Below are 23,078 nucleotides of genomic sequence, written 5' to 3'. Positions count from 1 at the left end.
TATATTAAATAGTAAATTCTCACAAGCTACAAACTACTGGTAGGTACATACCTACATAACTGAGCGAATTATATAAGAACTAAATAAATAAAATTGTAATCATAAATATGTGTACTTAATGTTTAACGAGGAGCAATAAAATATTGAGTAAAAATCACGAATTGTCTACACGTTTTGATTTACCTGAGTATAATATAGTGTCTACCTGTGGTGTACCTGCCCATTGTGTCTGCGTCGAATTCGGTGCGTGTAAGTCTAATGTAGGTATACAACAAACTCCTAAGCAATATTTGTATTGTTCTGCCCCACTTGATATTCCAGCCGCAGTCCGTGGACGCCACATGTTTTATAAAACGAAATGATACCGTTACATTACAAGGCTCGCAAATGATTTTCGGTTTAAAAATAACTTTTTGTTGTGATTGGTAGGTAGGTATTACGGCGGCGACTCAAATTAGGTATAAGTATGTAAATTATTTCCAGAGGGTTAGTTGAAATATCTTCGGTTTTTAATTTATGAATTCCAATAAGTATCAAGTGTATTTCAATTAAGATAATATAATATTTATTTTTGAATGTTTCATGAGTTTCTGTTATGGTGGAAAATTAAATAAATAAATAAATACTGAAAGTTTATTAAAGTACTAACGTGGGTAACTATATAATTATAGGTGTAAGGGTTTATAATATTTCTCTACAAAATATTAAAGTAAGATATGAGTACGCAGTTTGTTAAATGCACTTTCTAAAACCCAAAACTTTTGTTGAGGATAAATCGTCAATTTGTTTGCAAATTACAATGGAAATACGCGTTTTATTATGGCATATATATTACGCGGTATGCGGCAGAGGTGGCCGTAACCGAAACTATTGGATATCTGATATAAAAATCTATCCGTAATCGAATCCAATATAAAAGTTTGTAACATTTTATTTTACTTTTGTCTTTTTATGTTACCTCCATGTCACCTACGAAATGATAACCTTTACATAAAACCAAGCGGCTCGTTTCGGTTCGCACGAGTACAAATATAATAAATCATACATCTAAACCTTCCTCAGGAATCACACTCACTATTGGTAAAAAACCGCATGAAAAGTTATTGAGTTTATCACGGATAGACAGAGATACTGTCTGTCAAAAACGCCTACACGCGATTTGTTTGAATTTTACTTTTGAAATTACTTAAAAATCCGAAGTCTAACGGATAATCCGAAATAATTTCATATCCAATTCTTACCCGAAATTTCATATTATTATCCGTAACGTAACATCCATCGCTAAGTGTGGACTGCGGGGCGCGGGCGGCTGACACGGACCAGCAAATGAGCATGCATTTGTCCGCGCCTCAATGCGGCCCTGCGGCTTTGTTCCGGCTGCGGTGCGGCGCGTATTCGCCTTTCTTTAAGAACCGCGTCGCCATGCCATAGTGGATTTTTTTATAATTTCACTTTGTTAATCCTTCCAGCTCTTATACTGTCATATTTTCCAATAGCTTCCAGTTATATATTGCAATTTCTAACGTGAGCATCAAATGATTCGTGTGTGAAATGCTACCATTTTTATTTGCTATTTTTTTTCCCGATGTCCCCCATGAGAGACAATACAAAGAGATATGAGATAGAAAATATCTATTAGTTTATTAACTAGCAACTTGTTCGGTTCAAAATCTAAATATTTCTTTAATATTATGACTGCGAATGTTGGCAAAAGAATTGTACCTATATACTATATATACAGAACAATACATATCTACTGCAAAAAGTTTGGAATGGAATTCCTTTAATAGATAGGTACTACGACTACAAAACAAAACAAACGTCGAAACTTCTTTAGCTGTTTTCGAGTTCAATTTCTGTTGTGGGACAAATAATTTATAGCACATAAGATTTGTTATCCACGTCTCTGAATAAAAACTTCTTCGAAAATCTTGTCTGCATTTACACTACTTAATGTTCGAATCCTCAAGAAGATGCAACCTATGTACCTAATGCGTGAAGATTTCTTTTAAGAAATACTTTGAACTATATATAATACATATACATATATGTAGTTTGAAAATGCTTAATTAAAAATATCTACGACCAAATTACATATATAAAATGCTCGTGTAAATCATCGAATTCTCACATTACACCTCGGTGCTAATACATTTATAGGTACACTTGATTTGGTTAGTTACTAGGTATACTAACGAGTTACCTAACCAAGGCTCACAATTTTATGTTATTCGCACGACTACTCGTAATGTCAGTGAATTCCAGAGGACACGCATTCGCGGATTGAAGCTGATATAGAAATAAAATACCAAACAAACAGCTCCATCGGTGTCTTATACAATTTACTTTGTAAAGGTCAGAACACTAAACATGTTAAGTTTGCGGTATTGAAGGACAGGCCAGCCATAAATTACAGCGTTTTACTGGTCGGTCTTATATTGTAAGGTGTTCGTCACTTGCAAGTGGCGTTATACTTCTAGTAGTGGTGTTACATGAAAATAAAAACATTATCTTCTAAAACATGGCTGTCATGATTTTTTTAACTGTTTATATTTTTTTATGTCATAGGGTAAGGTCAAATCTCAAAATCTAAATTGGAACATCTTCGGATTATCTTTCAAACTTCTGTTTCAATCTCACTTCATCATCTGAGCAATTTCTCAATTTCTTCCTCAGCTATATATCGCGACGCAACTTCAATTCCTTCTTATGAATTGATGCTACGTGTAATAGGTATGTCGTTTTCTAATTAGGTGACGAAAACAGCATGAAATGAAGATCTCTCCGGCGATAATTAAAAGTTAGGTCAAATTTGAAAAAAACGTATTCCTCGTAACCTTATACCGAGAATGATGGATATCAATATGGCTTTCATTATTTTTCAGAATTCCGGAATCTGGCAAGGGCGTTTGGTGAAAAGAGGAAAGATACCAAAGAACGATCTTGGTGAATACTGGACTTGGAAAGATTTGGACGTCGGTAAAGATATATGCATATACGGCAAGGTGTTCCACACGGTCAGCTGTGATCTTTACACTAAGGTAATCTTTTGATTATTTTCGCATTATATACGGAAATAGTCTTTTTGAAATACTGTTGTGAAGTTATAGTAATTTTTAAAAACTTGTTTTTGTACATATATATACAGCAGAGTCAAATACATAAAATGTCAATCAATCACAAACATAATGTCAGTGACACTCGTGGTCCTGGTTGACATCAGCCTGTGCGTATCTACCTAATTATTGGGTATCACGTGGTCGTTTGATAATTATGTGACTGAGAGTAGATACAAATAAAACGGGGCAGGGCGCAACACAATATTTTATTATCTCAGAAGTTACCATAATTACTTAGGTGTAATGTAACTTACATGAGTGAGTAATCTTTGCGTAGAACTTGAGCGTAGAACTAGCATCGTGATAAATATACCAAAAATATCACACCCACACTCAAAGTTCAAGGTGAAGACCAGATGTTCCATAGCAAAACAACGAACAGACAGCGTTCTAAGAATAACGAGTTACAAAAAAATTGCTCAAAATTTGAAATGTTGATTAAATTACGGTAAATATGCCTAGATATTTTGGAAAATTAGGATGCGATGTATTTTGTTTTACTAATAAGTAAATTAAATATGACAAATTAATAATATCTTACCGTAAAACTGGAAGCTGCGATAATAAACACGTGGCGCGGTCGCGTCCGTCGACTGAGGACAGCTATCGCCCAACCCGGGATCATTTGAATGTCCCCTTATTGAAAGTACGTGAGTCTGCACTGCGGTATGACACATTATTATATTCCCCTATCGAAAGAATCGTTTTATAATATTTTAAAATGTTGACTTTTAATTTTAAATAATGAATAAATAAGGCCTTTGCCCATCAGTGGGACACAACCACTAGAATAAAAAAGTGATTTATTTATTTAGTTTATTTGGGTTAGGTACGTGTAAGATAATTACTTTATAAAATCAAACGCTTAACAAGGTAGTTCAATATGATTGTATACTAAAATTCACTTTTTCTTCGTCAACAGCTTGTACATTTCAATTATTTTAATTCCACCATTATATTAAATAAGAAGCGGTCCTGCTTCTGCTATCCATAATTCAATTAGGTATTCTCTTGTCATAAGAATATGACTCAAAGAAAGAAATGTTATTGAAATACAAAAAAGAAACTAGTATTTACAATAAAAGAGGAATATTTTTACATAACTTACAACCTACACACTCGGTTCGATACTAAGTTAGAAGTTATCCAAGTTGGGGGTGAGATCGTCCATCAATCATTGTGAGCAGGTGACACACTGGCGCCGAACGAACAGCGGTGCATAATCTCCATGTTGAAAGTCAAATATTGTCGGTTGTCGTTGTTCCAGTAGTGATGGCTTTTCAATACTTAGGTACCTCTATTCTTGATCTTGGCAGGATTTGGCAGCATTCTCCTAGATTCCCGCTTATACTGAAGAAAAGTGAGAAGTTTTCTGGAGTTTGTATACCTTTTGCCTAGTTTTAAATAATTTAAGGGCTCAGCATTCGTATATACGTTGATTATTCTTAAAAAATAATGTAATACGTAATTAGTTTTTAGGCTTTAAGTTAATTTGGGAGATTTTGTATCTGCATCAGAATAACAATACTTACATCCCTTTTATAAATGAAGCACTTGGCTGAGAATTCAGATATAATAGAGTATTAACGCTTTCTGTATTGGATGCCATAACCTATTGCTGTTTAAATTCAAAACGCGGTTCCTGTGCAATAACAGAGCAATAATGCGAAACGAATGACGGCCGTAAACCTCCGAATGGCTTTTAGAATAAATCCGAAGCGGAGGTCGCCGCGCCGGCTTTAAGAAATGTGTTTATAGCTTCAGGATCACTATCACTAGCAGGGAGAGTTGGGAGGAAGCTATTGACTTTGTCATACGAATATTGACATCTAATATAATATGTATTACTTGTAAGATACATTGTGTTTTCATGCGATGGCCAAGTCGATCAATTTATTTAAAACCTAAAAGATTTTTAATATTGATATGATAATAACTTGCGTAATAACTTAAGACGGAGGGTCCCTTAAGTAGGGACTAAATAAATTAATCGACTTGGTAACATGGATCTCATAACTTTTTACGGTAGAAAAAATGAGCTGTGAGACTTGGGTTTTTACAGCATGTTTTTGATGGCATTACATATTACAGGAAATAATTTAGGTTTGTGATCAATTATTGTATCCTGTTTGTGATCATCATTTGTTCATATTTTTAGTGCCAGAGTTAATTTTCTTTCCGTAAAATTTTAAATTAAATTTCATAATAACCCGTTTTTTGTTTGCATTTAATTACTTGTTTCTGTTCTAATGAAATTACATTTTGTAACCTTTTGTTATTATACATAAAGTAAATACAGAATAAAAAACAAAAGAAAATAGTAAAGCTTTAGCACCTAATGGGCGAGAAAAACGTTATTGTGTAATACAGCAAATGTTTACGGGGTGGGATGAGAATGAGACCCTAATTCGGAGTTACATCCGCGCACTGGTCAGTCGTAAACTCAAACACAACCTTTATGAGTTTTGCACCCAATTATTTTCACCTTATCACTTTCTGATTGAATAGGTGTACCACTGATTTAGGTCTCTCGGAGTTCGCTACTAAAAATAACATAACCCTAGATTTAAAAATATTTTTAGTAACGAATCGAGCCAAAATGCGATATGATTCTATCTTATCTATTTAGGCTTATACATCATAACTATAAATATTCATCGTTTCATATTCATTCCGCGATTCATTATTGATTTAAGATTTTGTCATGACTGGCAAATATTATTGAATTATGACATACCTATTTATCAAACATGTCATCAGTTTTTTTTACCTGAAACCAAGGTAGGTAAAGATCATCATCATTTTACTATATATACTTCATGTCATATATGTGATATACGATGACAACATAAGTTTGGCTTATTAATGACCAAAATGTTTTTTGCTTCAAGAAACAATAGTACCTACCTATAAAATGTCGATACTAGCTGTGCCCCACGGTTTAGCTGACATTGAAATTTCAGGATTTTGTAGCCGTCCGTAAGAAGATTTTACGAATAAGATCTGTTGATGCCAGAGACAATCAATATACAATTAATAACAATATACAATTAATATTTTTACTGGGTAAACAGCTTGTGAATTTTAAGCTAAAATATACTTAAATAGGTACGTGCCTATCGTATACGATTTCGCTCCCGTGGTAATTTTGGGATTCTAGCCTTTCTCATGAATGAAAATCAAATAGAAATCATCATCACCCGAATACATAATATATAGATATAATACACAAAAACTGCCCCTAGTTCTAGAGAATATATAGAAATAGGATTTCACAAACCCCAGCCCTAAACGCATAAAGATTCATTAATGGTGTTTAAAAAGACTATGTAGATACCGGTACCGCGGTAGCCTATTTCGAGTAAATATCTATTCTCAATTTTTTTGATCATAATCTGCCCAGTGGTTCACCCGTGAAAGCGTGAGAGAGCGTGAGTATTATAAAGTCGAAAAAAGTTTGTGAGGATAAGTATGAGGATAGAAGTATGTGTGTATGTTAGTTACTATTTCTAGCAAAAATGGACTGGACTTTTATGACATTTGGTATAAGTACGGGTAAATTATAACCTGAAATAACACAAAAGATATTTTTTATTCCGAAATTCCAAAGGGAGCGAAGCCTCGCTGCTAGTAATATATAATAGATCAGTAAATATCAAAATTGAATTTGAACACTAGGTAAGGTCCAAGGTTGTGGTAGCAACCAGGAAATCGCTCAGATGAGAGAGAGAGAGAGAGGGCGACCATCATCAATCAGAAATAAATAAGTAGACGTAGATTAAACCCATCATAGCTATTTTATTATAATATAAAAATAACATGTTTATTTAATTTCAAAATACAAAATCAGTCACTTCCTACATTATCCTTGGGTAAATTTAGAAATACCCACATATTAAAACACCAAATGGATATTTAGCTTGCATCATAAATTTTAACCCAACAATGTTACTATTAAAATTGATTGATATTGTTACACCGAAGTAGGTAGGTACTTAAGGCTTTGGATTCAAGCTGTTTGACGTATTCCATTTGACGAATTTACATACCAATCGATACACTTTAAATATACCTAAGACACCTAAAGAATTTAAAAAAATCATTCATGCATTATAGGAACATTCATGTACTAGGTAGGAAATAGTTATATTTAAATGCGTTTTTATTACACAGCGTGCACTTGTTCTGTCATCACCGTGATACGTATGCGATACGATACAGTTTCTAAAAACTCTTTTATAAAGCCGAGGCATAAAACGTTATTACTTTGAAGCCCATGAAGATCATAATAAATAGTGGTACTCCGAATGCAATGCCTCTTGCCGGCTGAGGCATCGGCTTTATTGCGTATACAAAGGTGTGTATGAGACGACCGGCGGTGTATGCGCGGAACAGGTTGGCCGCCGTCGAAGCCGCGGGCCCCGTCGTCAGGTATAAAGCCCCCAAAATCCAGAAAGCCGGAATATTCTCCAAATCGTTGCGATGCGCGCGGCGTACTCTTTCCACGTCGGGGTCATCATATTTAACCTTGCCTTTTGTTGTTGCCACGGCGTCTTCCTCGTTCGCGAACACTTTCTTGCTGAACCGAGCTCTTGCCGTTAAAAATGCCATAGAGAGCACTTTAAGTGCTAATATGGTCGAGTACAATGCATACGATTGCACAGCGGGATCGCTTAGTGACACCATGTTTATTTGTTTAGGTTATTTTTCACAACTGCGCGACACGACCGTCTCGAAACCGGCGGTTGACACGAATGTACTGTGACTGTGAAGACCGCGCTGCTGTATGTGCGTGTGACTACCTACCTACGTAATTATTTAGAAGCGGCTAACACACGGTTCGGTTCACTTCAATTGTTTCTTACGACCCCAATTTATTTATTAGGTAACTATTTCATTTAGGTTCTTAACTCTTAAAACTTCTATCGGTGAATATCGAATATACTCAACGAAACGAAACTCCGAAATATTAGCTGTTATTTATTAAACTTATATGATGATACTGCTATTTTGAGTGTAGAAACGGAACGTACAAAACAAGAGATAAGTAGTGATATGCTACTTCCAATCCAATCATGCTATAAACGCCTTTGTGACAATTGATATAATGCCTTAGTTTATAGCAATGTGTGATGGTTATCGATATCTAGGTATATGTATTAAATAAAATCATGGTGACAAGCCATTTTGCTTCGGCATACAAGGTGTTATTATTTGCATGATTTTATCGTACCTATCATCGTCTCGAAGCGGTGGTGGTGTAATGGTTAAGACGCCCGCCTGTGGATCGAAAGATCCCAGGTTCACACGTGCCACATTTGTGAGAGAGTTTGTATACCAATCTGACTCATGTATAGTAGTTTTCATTAACCATCACTTGCTTACGGTGAAGGAAAACATCGTGAGGAAATCTGCACACTGGTTGATTATTATTATTAACTTGTGTGTGAAATGGAGAAGGCAAACCACTCCATTAATAATGCCAAGAAAGTTGTTCTGTGTGTTTCATTCCACGTAATGACCACGACCCTCAGCCATGAGGAATACGACTATGAAGAAGAATCATCGTCTAAAAAGGTGCACAAAGTTATAATTCCCTTTGCGTCGGAAGTACCTACCATTGATGGTACCATTATTGTTACTAGACACAAAAAATGGTGGTTTTTATCGTCTTACTTACTGGGAAAATAGATACTATTTACTATAGTACGTAATTTTAAAGAATAACCGATATTGCATATAGGTCATTCTTTAAAATTACGTTCATCGGCTAATTACCACGTTGCTATTTTATTACTAGTTTTTGAGAAAACTGACACCCAATATAAGAACCTATTTGTCATTTATTTACGCGGTTTCTGAAATGTACAACTTTTAAAAATGCGGTAATTAGAAAACAACGTGGCAATTAAGATAACTTGTATTTTGATCATGCGTTGACTAATATTAGATTCATCGAATTAAAATTAAGTAATCACATGCTTTCAGAATAAGTTAGGTGATAAAATAAAAAATATATTAAGTATTATTAATTTGTTTGTTTAATTTTGTGTTTGTATCTGTAATTATCTCCTATTACCATTGGGGTAATAGCAGTTAGCAGATTCTAACAGTTGTCACACACGTTGACCACAATTACCCATACTTTTTTTAAAAACGTTTATTAAAAAACAATGTTACCCAAGGTAATAAAACTCGTTAGAGTAATTGTTGTTTAAGATACCTATGAACAATACTACAAAAACTTGTGTTTTGGGAACATTATTGTTTAAGTGACTCCCATTACCCCTTTCTCCCCTACTGGCTGGTATATATGTCAACATTCTTGAATTCAGCATAAAAACTATTTTCTTTCGGTTTATCGGTAACCTTTATTTTTATCAAAATTATTTTTGTAGAATACATAAGTAGGTAGTAATCGCTAAAATAAATCAAAGGTTAAAGTTGATAAAGAATTGTAATATTTTAAGTTTTCAATTTTTTATTTTAAATGTTATTACAAAATTAGTAATTGTTATAATTAGTTTATTACAGTGCAGTTATATACTGCAATATCACTTGTACGCTCATATAGGCATTAATTAATAAGGCGGTCGTAAACGAGAGTCCTCTAATCTACAGAACGGGATAGATAGCATGGAATATAGTGTGAGACACCCGGGCAGCCGCGTACACTCGGAACAGCTGGGTTGCCCAGACCACATTGGGCCCGGTTGTCAGGTACAGAGCTCCCAGGATCCAAAAAGCTGGGATATTCTCCAAATCGTTCAATGGGCGCGCCGAAAACGCTCTACCCTATCGTCAGTCTTCACTCTTCCTCCTAAAAATTTGTCCTCTGGATTGGCAAAAGATCTTTTTATTATCCTCGTGAAACCCGTGATAGGCGAAAGGATGAGTAACTTTATAGCCAAAATAGCCGAATATAAAATAAAGGATTGTACCGCTGGGTTATCAAAAGGTATGGCCGCCATTTTGAAGGTTATCACACAACGTGTCGAATGTCCGTTCACCTGCCGAGTGCTAGGGCGAATGCACACACAGTTACTTGTTAACGAAGCCGATGAAGCGGGAATGACGCGGCAAATATCTTCATTTCGCTGCTCAGGTTAACATGTTACAATCAACTAAAATATTACGCAATCGAAAAAAAAAGCTAATGAAAATACTTATATTGTGATTGTGACATGGGTATAGTAACACTTTTATTAATTTTAATAATACACATTTCTTATCTTCGGCCAATATTTCATGTCCTATACCTATATATATATGTGTATACACATATATACAGTACTAACATATAAAAAGTATTTTGAAAAGCTTTGTCTATTTAAATTAATTTGTTGAATCATTTAATATTAAATAAACATTAGTTTATTTAATATTAAATGAGCTGACCACAGCTTGGTCGTTGTATAATTAAAATACCTATGTATGTAGGTCTGAATATGAATTGGCTGCACAAAAAGCGTACGTGCTATATTTCGAACTGGTATACGATAATGTTTTTATCCTCCAGACTAGAGTTTGTAAGACAAATCAAATGTTGCCTAGTCTATATAGACACAAGATGTACGCCTGGATTCTGAGACATAGCAACATGGCAACATACAAACTTGCTATCTAGAATCTCTGCTTCGATTGTTACTGGACGCGAAACATGCCTGAATTTACATACAACTTGAAGCTGCTGGTTATTGGAACGCTTTACCTAGATATTCTGGGGAATCTTCTAAATTTTCACGAATGAAATGTGGCTGCTATATTAGATTACCTATCTAAAGATATTCTGACTATTTATGAATTCTACATAGAAGTATACTTAGTACCGTATTCTTAGTTAGAAATATTTATATATAATTTTAATGTAATTGGAAGAATTTATTTTCGGTGACACAAGTAATCTAAAATGTAGCAGGAACGGACCCAAAATCTAAATATAGGCTGACAACAAAAAATATTTTTTTAGTTAGATCATCTAAGTAAACCTATTTTCATAAATTCTAAAGCGTGGTATGTTTTAGGAATGGCTAGAATCTCAAGGTATCGAATTGTCCAAAGAAGAAGACTTGCCAGTGGATGAATACCAGAAGAAAGAGCGATGGAAGTCTGTGCAGCCGCCCAGGAAGGCACCAGCACGTGGCGACCCGCTGCGGCGCTTTCTGGAATACGATGGAAAGGTTTTGGCGTAAGTCTTCTTAGATAATAATGTATGCAACTGATTTTTGACATGCTTATCGCTAGTTAGAGATGTGATCTTAGAAGAACTGAAATACGGAAGTCTGTGTGTCACGCTTTCACGGCTAAACCTTAATTTAGTATAGATACCTAAATTGGATCTGCTATATAGTATAAGTTACGATTTTTCTTTGCTCACCATTACCAAATAAGCGAGGTAGAAGTATTCAAATAAAATCAATAATAGGATAGATAAGAAGGTCAGAAAATTTTAATACAATGCAGCTGGGTCATTTCATACGAAGATTTAAAGTTGGTTGGAGCTAAACATTGAAAAAAAAAAAATTGTAAAAAAAAATATACCTAAAAATAAACTCAACCATTGTAAACATCTGATATTTTGCTAAAATTTTTATTAAGAAGTCATCACTATCACCGCAAAAAACAAATACCTTTTTTCCTCAACATATTACTCTATCGTGACGTCACATGTATGGATCGTTTGAACGGGTCCAAAAATGTGTGAATTTATTTTTATCATATCTTTGAAATTATGACAGTGATTTTTCTCTGGTGTTTCTAAGATAATTAGGGCTTTCGATTAGTCACCAAAATAAAAATTTGTCATCTTCCTCATACATACATAATTAAACATAGATCGACGATCAAATAGGCAAAGATATGTAGGTAGTTCAATATAAAACAATCTCTGTTTTGCACACGATTCGAAAGTAGAACATACGTCAATTAGATATGCGGAGTTAATTTCACAGTAACATAGTTACCTGGCAGTTGTGTTGCAGGGATGTACCCAGATGCCACTAAATCGTGTATAATTAAATCGCTAGTGTTCTTCAAACCTAATCAGAGGCCGCCGCCTGCCAACTAGCGCGCCGGGAGTCACTGGGGAGACATCCAAGAAACTCCAGTGCCCACCTTGTCTTGGTTCAATTTACTGAGCGGAATAGACGGGAGAAGCGATTGAATTTAAATAGACTCTAGTTTTTAGTTTTTTTTTTTTAAACTGTAAGAGTAATGTTTAACTTGCTGGTACGCCTTTATTTTATTTTTAATTCCACTATCATACGAAACTGTGTCTTGGTCTAATGGCCATAAATATCCGATACAGTACAGAACTCCAAAACTACAGACAAATATGAGTTCGGATGGCAAATTAAATCCTCCCCGGTGAGGTGATGTACACTTTTAATTTTTAGTTTCTAGTAATTCGATATTCGCTAACTTCCTTTAAATATATTCTAAAGTCTGAATATACAGAACTCCGATCCACGTATAATAACCATAATTTTCAGCAGGAGACCGAGGAAAGTCATTCTCACATAATTTAGTAAAACGTATGTTGATAACGGTGCCATCTTGTCCATAAAGTGTTCCTCCTTCGACCTTTGCCTCCCCTAGACACACAGAGTAATACAGAGAGCAAGCATTATAATTATATATAGGAATATACGTAGTTTTCCTTATAGAACACAATGTTTTCCTTTACTGAAAGCAAGTGTTGGACGAAGAAAACTACAAGATTTAGATTGGTATACAAATTTATGGCATGAGTAGAATTTAAATGAACTTTCGGTTCACAGGCGGCCGTCTTAACCGTTACACCACCACATAGATTGACTTCTGTGCCACCAACGCTTTAAGTATAAGTACGTGTCTTAAAATACATAGGTGTAGATGTCATACAAAAACTTCTTGCTTAATTTCTGTATTGACGGAGTTTTGTGTTTGCGCCACACTGCCTCTACTTAAATGTAAACTCTGGTATGTTGAAGGGAACCGCACCCTTACCTGTGATATTACGGATCTTAGAAATTTGCATATAGGTACACAGCTTTCCAATAATTGTATTGATCAAAAAAGGTTTCATACATTGCCATTTCTTTTGTCAATTATGTTGTTCTGATTTAGTAATTTAATTTAAATTTTCCGAATTCCATAAATATATGTAATACTTTCGCTCGGAATATATTTCGCTGCTTTTGCTGAAATATATACTCTAACTGTATGTAACGTTATGGAATTGCCAGCTCACTGCTTGTTACATCATATTGTGTTGCCATTACCAGCACATTAGCCTAGATTTGTTGGGAACCTAACCAACAGTGGCTGGCATGTTATTATGGACCAGATGGTATGAGAATACGGCCTTATACTTAACTGCCAAATAATCTCGTGCTTTGAGGCTTTAGCGACAACTTCGGAAATGGCGACACGTGGCAAACGACCAAGTTGCTGATTGCTTTCTTTGTAAACTTTTTGTTACGTAGGGATTTTGAAATCGAAAAAATGAATCCTAACATTCAACACATAGGTAACCTAAAAAATATCTGTATAACCATATATCATGTAGAAGCTTGTTCTAAAAGTAGTTCAATAAAAAAAACATAAAACTTTATTTGAAAAAGCTATAACAAAATTTATAGCAAAAATGTTCAATCCAATTTAATTAAAACCTTTGCTCTTGATTGAAAAATGAAATGCCCATAAAGTTTCGGTACGTAATCTGGAAGGCACTTATTTAACGTCCAGCGACTCCAGCCTGTGGCGGCTCTTACCATTTTATGACTCATAAACGAAGTATTTATTAATACAAAAAAGTCATTTTTGAAATATTTTAAGCGTAGGTTATGTACCAAAAGTTCAACAGTATAGATAGGTAGCTATCATGTTACATAAATTTAAAAAACTATAATATTTACCGACAATACAGACTTAAATAAATCTTTTCGTAGACACCTCAGGAATGGGTATAATAGGAGCAAATTTCATTCCTTGTTTTGGCGTAGCAAAGCTACGATCCAATGCTACGAACGTCTACGCATACTTTCACACGCGGTTGCTATGAAGGTAAATAGGTACAGTGCATGAACAAATGTTACGAAACATATATAAATTAGTTTATTACAAAGTCAAGTTCATTTCCTAATTAACTAATATTGATTGAAGCAACGCCGCAGACACCTCCGGCCACAACCGCAGCTCAGCCGTACCGGCTTCAATTTATTCCTCATTTTCGCTTTTAAGACTCGTAACCTGCTTGAAAATTTACTAACCTTACGTGTATGTATTCATAAACTAATTTATTTATTCCTGTAAGATTTACGGTACTACAAGACGTCCATGACCGAATATTCATAAACTAATTTATTTATTCCTGTAAGATTTACGGTACTACAAGACGTCCATGACCGATATTATTTATTTAGCATCTCGTTATTGCCGACCGTGGTGAGGTGATAAACTCGGCTGCACTCGGAGTTAGTCAATAAATCATTGAGTTCCACAGCTGCCGTCAACTCGCTCAGACTCGCATATTTTTTTATGAATTCACGAGACCTAAGTATTTCTTACACTTTTAACGATAATTCTTTATGTCTAAATTGTCTTTGTTTCTAATAACCAAGTCCATAAGGTTTAAATTTGAATGCGGTTGCAAATTTCAATGAAGTTTCAATTTTGAAACGTTGGTTTTCAAGCAATAGGATGGTTTTATTTTTAGACAGCAATTGCGTGTAAAAGAAAGACTTAACATTAATTTTGATTGTTACGTTTGAACATAATATGTATATGTCTAGATTCAATGTGGTGTGGGACAACCGTGACGCCGAAAATGGGGAGCTGCAAGAATATAAGATGATGTACTTTCTTCAGGACGACACGATCGCCGTAAAGGTGGGCAATCTTTATCATGTCATGACTAAGACATACTTTTGTAGTATCACAGTTATTAAACTACGTTTCACATTTATTATTACTAAACTACCAATCTGTTCTGGCTTCGCTCGGGTCGCATCATAATGTTTTATACAGGAATCACACATCTATTGGTGAAAACAGTACAAAAATCCGTTCGTACTTTTGAGTTTTTTTTAAATAAAAATTGTCTCTAATTCTAGAATTAACAAACATTATTTAAAAATTATTAGGATTATTTAAAAAACGCAAAAGTACGGACGGATTTTTGTACTGGAGTACTGGAGTATTTGGTCATTGTTTTTGACCAAGTACTGGAGTACTTGGTCAAAAACAATGACGTCAAAGGAACCCTTTGGCAGTTAATTTTATCATTAATCGTGTGTGATCTCCATACCTAACGATGTTGACCCATTGTTTTAATGACTATGCCTGACATGCTTAAGCTTAGTTGTACGTTGTCCTTTTGTATTTGAGAATAGTACGTAGGTAACATTTTTCTTCATACGAAAACTACTTAGTACTTAATAACAACTTTGATTGGGTAACCATATACATTTTATTATCACGTGTACCACTTCTGGGCAAATGCCATCCTACATATTTTCTATACACTTGTATTAAAGCTTTAAATTTTTATGACTGGTAATTTAAACAATAATTGCCGAGGACAGAAACCTATGGAAGACAAAAGGGGAGGCCTTTGCCAACAGTGGGACGCATAAATCGTATATATAATATTTATAGGAATTACACGATCCTAGAGGAGGGAAGGACCCATTCCCCTTACTGCTGAAGAAAACTAAACTACCAAAGAAATGGAAAGAAAAACCAGGTAATGTAATTATTATATTTGTTTAGGTAATTACATGTCGTAAGTAAGTGTAAGTGCGAGTACAATCCCAGAAGTTACTTCCCTGAGTCTGGCAAAATGACAATGTAACGACATCAATTCTTATGAACCTGGTAATAATGATTCAGACTTTGTTTACTGGATGATCATGATCTGCTTCGTGTCGGATCGTAAGAAGCTGCAAGAAACCGTAATGGTCTTTCGATGGCGTCGTCACAAAGCGCCGCAAAAATGCCGATAAAAAAGAACGTGGAAATGATATGTGTTGAGCGAGGGTGAAAATATCGAATTCCCTTCCTTATAATGGCTCAATCAGAATAAAGGGCTTTTGCGGGTATGAAGGTCTTCATATTACGTGTGATATTTTCTTTACATTAGGCGCATGCAAGGTACCTGTTCCATTCTCTTTGGATTTCTTTTAACTTTAATCCTGTTCCGGCGATGAAAATTAAATGCTTAATAACGAATACAAATTGTTTGCTGCGGTACATTGTAAGTGATATTGGTAACATGTTAGTTTCATGTAAAGAAAAAAAAATAAAGAAGATGAGGAGGAAAAAATGTTGATCAATTTATAAACATGATATATATAACGTCGCAAAGGAGACAGTGATGGAGACATTACTTGCAATTCATAATCTTCTTAGCAAATATTTCAAGAGTTAAAGCGGCCAACAACATCTCAAACTTTCATAGCTTAATCTCCTTAAAAGCGGCCTAATAATATAAAGAGAGCTTATTATTCTCCCAAATGTTAATAAAGCATGGTTTCCATGAGAATAGAAAGATGTTTTTAAATAAATCCGGCGATAATCTATCTGCTGAAGCATAGTTAACAGCGACAAAGTGGAACATCGAAATGCAATTTGAAAAGTTAAATACGCGGAAACAAAGTATTATGCGAACGTTCCACTAGCTGGCTGGAAATAGTTGTACATTAGTTAACCATCCGAATAATGGAGATAAAATTAAAATAAAACGAAAACCACGAACCAGTTACTGTGAAAATATAGTATTAAAAATGTTCAAATGTAAGCTCGCCGTCGACTTAAATTAAGCTACCAGTAATTAACCTCCACTCTGAATTTCATTACGCAATGTACTTAATTCACCACTGCATACCGAAATGTAATTTTCTTTTTGAATTCATTGTAATTTTATAAATATCGACGTAAATACTTACAAATGGACAACTACGAAGTACCTACACATAGGTACATCGTTTACTGTAGTTTTAAAAACACTCGTTCATCTAAGCGTTTTCTTGTTTTTCCGTGGTCTTCCCGATTGCCATCCCTACTTTTTGACTCTGTCAAAATAAGAAGCGCGTACTTTTGCTATGGTTAATAAGTTTTTCGATATCTCAAAAATAGGTATTTTTGAGTTGACTATGCTGCCGACACAGACTATTTAAAATAGTTGGTTGTCGAAGAGCACTATGCAATATAATGTATTGGTATGGTTCTTCTAACGTAATTTCTATATTCTCTAGTATCATTTCCATCGACCGTCCTGGAGACGACGGAAGAGGAGGTGACCGAGTACTACGCACCGATCGACCTCATCGTGGGACAGACTATTTTCGTGTTGGGTCGACGCTTTCTCATTTTCGACTGCGATCCTTTCACAAGAACTTATTACAGGTCTGGTATCAATTGAGGGTTTGAATCAAGCGTAAGTTTAAATTAAATATGTAGGTGATTTCTAAATATTTAGTGAGTTCGGAATTTAGGCTTTATTAACTATTTCAGCTATAGAAATGAAAAGACGAATAAAAAAACTATAGTAGGTATTTACAACAAAAGGGATGGGCGCGTTCGAGATTATATCCATTAAATTAATATGACAAGTCCATCAGAGTTCGCACAAGCACATTTGCACTAATAGCAAAGAAGACAGCAGCTCAGCCTATGTTTTATTTCGGTATTCTCGAGCTCTTATTCATTTGATTTAAGGGGAAGTAGCCGCTAGATCTTCATAACATTAGAAAAACAAGTTTACTATATCAGCAAATTGAAAATGTAAAAAATTTTAAGCAAGAACAGTCACTTTACAAGAGAATACCATCGCTAACCGCGATGAAACATAGATGTCTCCTTTTGATACTTTGTCCACAGACAAAAAGTTTCAATAGTGGGTCGGTCTACCCCTTAAACAGATGATTGACCGCCAGTCGTCGACGACCGTTGCAGCAGAGATTTGTGATAGCGTCCATTACTTAAACCTATACGATTAATTACAAAAGCCATAGAGCTTTTGTAATTAAGCTTTTATTCAGCTTAACTTTTAACATGTCAAGCCTGATTTCGTTATGTGTAAATGTCAATGTTTTTTATCCACAACGAAGTTATTGGGGGGTTTGAAATTGGTCTGAATTGCTTCGAGAAAAGAATGGTACGGCCGTGCCGCTATTTTGCTCGACTTGGCGGGGGCACTGCCGTGTGCCCAGACTCGAGCTGTTCAAAATTAAGTTAAGTAGGTATTAGTATTTATTTTATACTTAGCTCTTTTCACAAACCTATACTGCGCAATGGCTTAGAGTACCGCCGGGACCCTAATTTGTAAACAATCAAAAATCTCAAAGGTAAGAGTCGATAGTTACAAGATCATAAATTGGGAATTTATTACGATCCCTTTAATACTTCGGATGTTTCGGGTCCTGTTACAACGACCCGTGGTCACCGAGCGACTGACCGTAATAGTGAATTTAGTTTTTAGACGTGAAACTTTCAGTAGGGAGAAAATAATAAAAACCTCCTAAAAGCATCAAACCCTTTTGATAACTCTGCAATAGTACAATGAAACAGTTATAGGCAGGTTGCCTGAACTCACACTTAACGTTTATATAACAATGTCAATTAAAAAATCCTCAATTGTTACAGTTTTCTCACGGTAAATATGACATGTAATTATTTTATTCAGTTGATAATGATCTGATAAATAGGTTGTTTTTGCTTTCTTTATAAGTGATTACAGTGACCAAGTTATTTATAAATATATAGCTATGATGAAAGGTTTAGGCATGGGGTTTAGGTATATCATTTTTTATTTCGTATGAGGTTGATGATTCTGTTCGCCCAATTTTTGTTATACGGAAGCTTAATATTGGTCAATGTGACAAAGAGCGAAGAAAAATACAAAGAAATATATTTAGTTCTGGCAACATTTTGTTGAAATGAGTGGAAATCCCACTGAACATTTAATTTAATTTGAATCATTGCGGGCGTAACACCTATTATGGGAAAGAAATCAAAGCTGATTGATTTAAAAACTCATCCGATAGCGGTTCCACGGACTTGAGTTTGCTTAAAAAAGGGCTAAATTTACGATATACAGAGATTCGATTTCAAATGCTCGAACTATCGAACTGTTCAATTTAGTGTCGAGAAACAATTGGTGCACCGGAGTAACTGGCATCTACTCATCAATCTCAGTGATAAATTGTTCAAAATCTAACCCCCAATTTGTCTGCTTTATAAATGGTATGGCGATGCCATATACCATTACATTTATTTTTAAATCACTTCTAAATTAGCCAGCGCTTCTATAAACATTATTTTTATCGCTGGACTTCTTCAATTCGATATTTTCACAAAATAATTCACCACATAGGGTAGTAATCCTCAGTTTATAACGTAGCTATGCTATTATATATAAATTTAAGTCATAACCACAGGCAGCTCCTTTTGTGTTATTAGGATTTAATATAAAGTTTTACAAATGGCGCATCCCAACTGTAAGATTTATAGTGACCGTAAATCAAGAAATTGTGGAGGCTCGACCAGCCGAATTGACAAAATTACTTACAAAAGTCAAATTAAGTAGAATTGAGCAATTAATCAGCAGACTTCGGCGAAGTATCTGAACAGATTTGAATCGAAATGACGTAATGCCTATGCAAAATTTGAGCGGCCGTTTTCTCTTTGTATTTTGTCGTTTTATTCCATCGACATCTGGAATTGCGCCCCATTGTTCTAACTTTGCTGAAACCAATTAGCTGTTATATTGTGTTCGTGTCTAATCGTTGTCAATGTCTGTCATCAGATCGATGTTAAACATAGAGCAACCGCCTCGCATTCAGGTTCGTCACGATACAACCAAGGAGTTTCCCAAGGTGAGAGTGCGTTTGTAGCTCATTCTAAGTGCTTTTGTCTTTATCAAACTCAATAAATCTATTTCTTTAGTCTTATTATTGAGTAACTTTTATAGACTTCTATCTAAATCTTATTAACAGTTTACAACCCTTTAGATATTTTATTATTTTTAAAACCAAATCAGCCAAATCGATCTACGTTAAATAATTATTTTTAAAATACAGCTTCGTTTCATTTGAATTTTTAATTTGGGTGGAAGAGCCTATAGGTATATTGTAGGTATATGTTAAATTGAATATGTTAAAGTGAATATATATATATATATATTATACTGTTATAGAGTTTCCCGCCACACATCGGTATTGGGGCGCCGGAGGACACGTTGCAGTCTTGCTTCGGCTTGATACCCAAGCCGCCTCACAAAGACATCATCAAGTACAACCTCAATGCTAGTAAGGTATGTATCTTATCAATATGAAGATTAATGTGAGCATGCAAGTTATTAAGTTATCATTAGTGTGGTTTCTAAGGTAGATAGGGACAAAGTTACTGTTCTCGAAAACTAAGTAGGTTCTTTACAACAATCTTAAATCTCAAAGTTAAAACGTGAGAACCATCAAAAGTTTCTCGGTACAAATCGAAATTTATTCAGAAATAGTGTGAATGAAGCGGGAGTGCAAACAAACGCCGTCAAGTCGGGACTCCCCTTGACTCTTTGTGGGCGCTGCAAGTTTAATTGAGTCAGACTGCGAACTTTAATATCTTACCGTCATTTTTTAGGGTTCCGGATCTGCAAAGGTAAAAACGCAATGCAGGATTACTTCACTGTCCGTCTATCTGATAACTCTTTAACATTATAAATTGTCTTAATGTTTTAACATTGTCAGTAACATATGTACATTTGAGTAAGGTTTCCATTTTCATCAAGAAATTCACAGCAACTCTCGGAGGCATGTTGTGAAACTAAACTATGTATAACCACAACTTATGTAGGTACACTTGTTCCATACATTCTGTGAACTAGCTAATAAACATGTATGCTGATCCGACCACACTGTTCGCTAACTCTGAAATTGTTCAGACGTCAGAGGCTAGCGACCAACTCAACGAGCTTAGTTGCCTCTTGTTAGTCTCTTATAGACTTAAACCGTCACAAGCTCATAGAAAATATTTTATAACGGATATTAAAGGTTTTTCTCTAGTGGGGATATAGATGATATAGATAGTTTACTTGATGATAGTAATGATATTCATAATAAATCTGAATTTTGAGCGATAGCTATGATAAAAAATATCTAAAATTAGTCATAGTAAGTAGTTAATTCATTATTAGCATTAGTAATGAATTAACTGTTAACTTAAAACCTATATATGTAATTTGACCGATTCTTTTTGCAATAGCGAAACTGTGTTCGGCTTATTATCTACTTAGTATTTCCCATCTACCTAGATGGGAAGTTCTAATAAATAATAATAATTTCCTTGTTAAATAATAAAAAAATTAAAGAACATGGCAAAATAATTTCAGAATCTTCGCTATCTCTGCGAGCTCGACTGGATCCATCCGGAAGATAAAGGTCGCCAGTTCGTGTTGTCGTACAGCTTGGCTGATGGCAAGATCAAGATCGGGGAGATCCCTCGCAGGAACTCTGGCATTAAGGAGGGCAAGTTTCTGAAGTCCATGCTATTGGAGACGCCGGACTCGGATCCTAATTTCCCGACGTATCTCACGCCTGACAAATTTTATATAGGTACGGCTGCATTGTATTTTGTTATGCCGAATATACCGGCGAACTCAGTCAGATGCCGACGCGAAGGTATATTGCGTAGTTTCTATGTGAGCTTTTTTCCAGCGAGGAAAAATAAGCAATGTATGTAGAAACCGCTAGTAGAAAAGTTCTGTAAATTATGTATGGCCGGCATCAAACGGACTATTTCACACGCCATTTAAAATTTTAGTTACGTACGTTGACAGACCAATTAGCTGTGCGTACGTCCAAGTTCCTATGATATTTGGGAGCGGTTTTCTTCTCACTGCTGGTGCATCTACTTCCAGGAGCCATAGTCCACGTATTCAAGCACCGCTTCAAGATCACCGGCTGCGACCTATTCGTGTACCGCTACATGAGTGCCAACCCGGAAAAGTTCCCGCAGGAGGTGATCGACAACGTGCGCAACTACCACATGAGGGAGGGCAACCTGAAGGACGAGCTCAAGGTATGTTTGTTTGAAATTTCTTTATTACACACAATAAAACGCTTATCACGTGGTGACACATAAGTAACAGAATTTTTCCTGTTTCAATAATATTTCTTCCATAATTCTAACCAACAATAGAAATGATACAAATCAGTCCAACCCAATAAGTTCTTAAAATGTCGAAGCAGGTTTATCTGTTTGGCGAGACCAAACAAATTCTTTCCAAGTTGAAGAAGAGTAACAAACTATACCAACATCACATTTACAACGTGCACAGATCAGTGATCAGACAGCCGGAAACAGACAGTTCTTGCGACGTATAAAGACCAAGTCCAATCGGATTGGGAAAAGGCATTTTACAAGAAGAAGAAGTCAAGTCTAGCAGAAGCTTAACAAATTCATTATTATTTAATAGCCAGTGTTGGGTAAAGGCCTCTCTTTTTTCCACGACACTCGGTCCAGTACTATATCGCTCCATTCTTTAAAATAATAAGGATCAAATAAACGTTTCCAGCAAGCAATCCGGGAAGAACAAGCGGCTGAAGTGCGTGCGCAGCTGGCGAAGATCGGGCAAGCGGCCGTGGCGGAGCCCAACGCGATGGAGCGCTGCCTCACGGCGCTCAACGTGGTGGAGGGCAGCGCCACGCCCCCGCGCCCGCCCACGCCGCCCATGACCACGGACGTCATTGAGTACGACGACTCTCTACGAGTCACCAGGCAGAGGTATGCATCTAATTCGTGGCTCAGTTTTTTATCTAATTCGAAGTTTAGTTTTTCTGCTAGCAATTTAACTTTTTTGAGTTTGTGACACACTGGTAAGCGACTCGAAAGGCAAAAGATAAAAGCATTCCGGCTAGCAATTGTATGTTAATTCACCGACATCAATTGCATTCTACAATAAGTACCTACTGTGTATATTGT

The 23,078-nt window shown here is 35.5% G+C and overlaps 3 protein-coding genes across 3 annotated transcripts in view; 1 reads left to right on the top strand and 2 right to left on the bottom strand.

Annotated features, from left to right (window-relative positions):
- LOC128670418 (uncharacterized protein) overlaps positions 1–3,811 on the bottom strand; it is an 80,163-nt gene extending 76,352 nt beyond the window's left edge. Inside the window, exon 1 of the mRNA XM_053746061.1 lies at positions 3,661–3,811. Within this exon, the coding sequence (XP_053602036.1) occupies positions 3,661–3,796 (136 nt within the window). The 5' untranslated portion in view covers positions 3,797–3,811. The remainder of the gene's footprint in view (positions 1–3,660) is intronic.
- LOC128670415 (EF-hand domain-containing protein 1-like) overlaps positions 1–23,078 on the top strand; it is a 28,218-nt gene that overhangs the window by 2,141 nt on the left and 2,999 nt on the right. The window contains exons 4-13 of the mRNA XM_053746054.1: positions 2,886–3,041; positions 11,144–11,307; positions 14,894–14,990; positions 15,759–15,846; positions 17,357–17,507; positions 19,909–19,978; positions 20,299–20,415; positions 21,487–21,709; positions 22,015–22,175; positions 22,672–22,880. Of these exons, the coding sequence (XP_053602029.1) occupies positions 2,886–3,041; positions 11,144–11,307; positions 14,894–14,990; positions 15,759–15,846; positions 17,357–17,507; positions 19,909–19,978; positions 20,299–20,415; positions 21,487–21,709; positions 22,015–22,175; positions 22,672–22,880 (1,436 nt within the window). The remainder of the gene's footprint in view (positions 1–2,885; positions 3,042–11,143; positions 11,308–14,893; positions 14,991–15,758; positions 15,847–17,356; positions 17,508–19,908; positions 19,979–20,298; positions 20,416–21,486; positions 21,710–22,014; positions 22,176–22,671; positions 22,881–23,078) is intronic.
- Positions 6,898–8,054, bottom strand: Mgstl (Microsomal glutathione S-transferase-like). The gene has a single exon (XM_053746074.2). It carries the CDS (start codon positions 7,803–7,805, stop codon positions 7,356–7,358), a length of 450 nt encoding a protein of 149 aa, XP_053602049.1. The 5' UTR covers positions 7,806–8,054; the 3' UTR covers positions 6,898–7,355.

This window comes from Plodia interpunctella, chromosome 5 (assembly GCF_027563975.2).
Source record: "Plodia interpunctella isolate USDA-ARS_2022_Savannah chromosome 5, ilPloInte3.2, whole genome shotgun sequence".
NCBI lineage: Eukaryota > Metazoa > Arthropoda > Insecta > Lepidoptera > Pyralidae > Plodia > Plodia interpunctella.
Note: the sequence above shows the minus strand (reverse complement) of the source record. Positions and strands in the feature narration are given on the sequence as shown.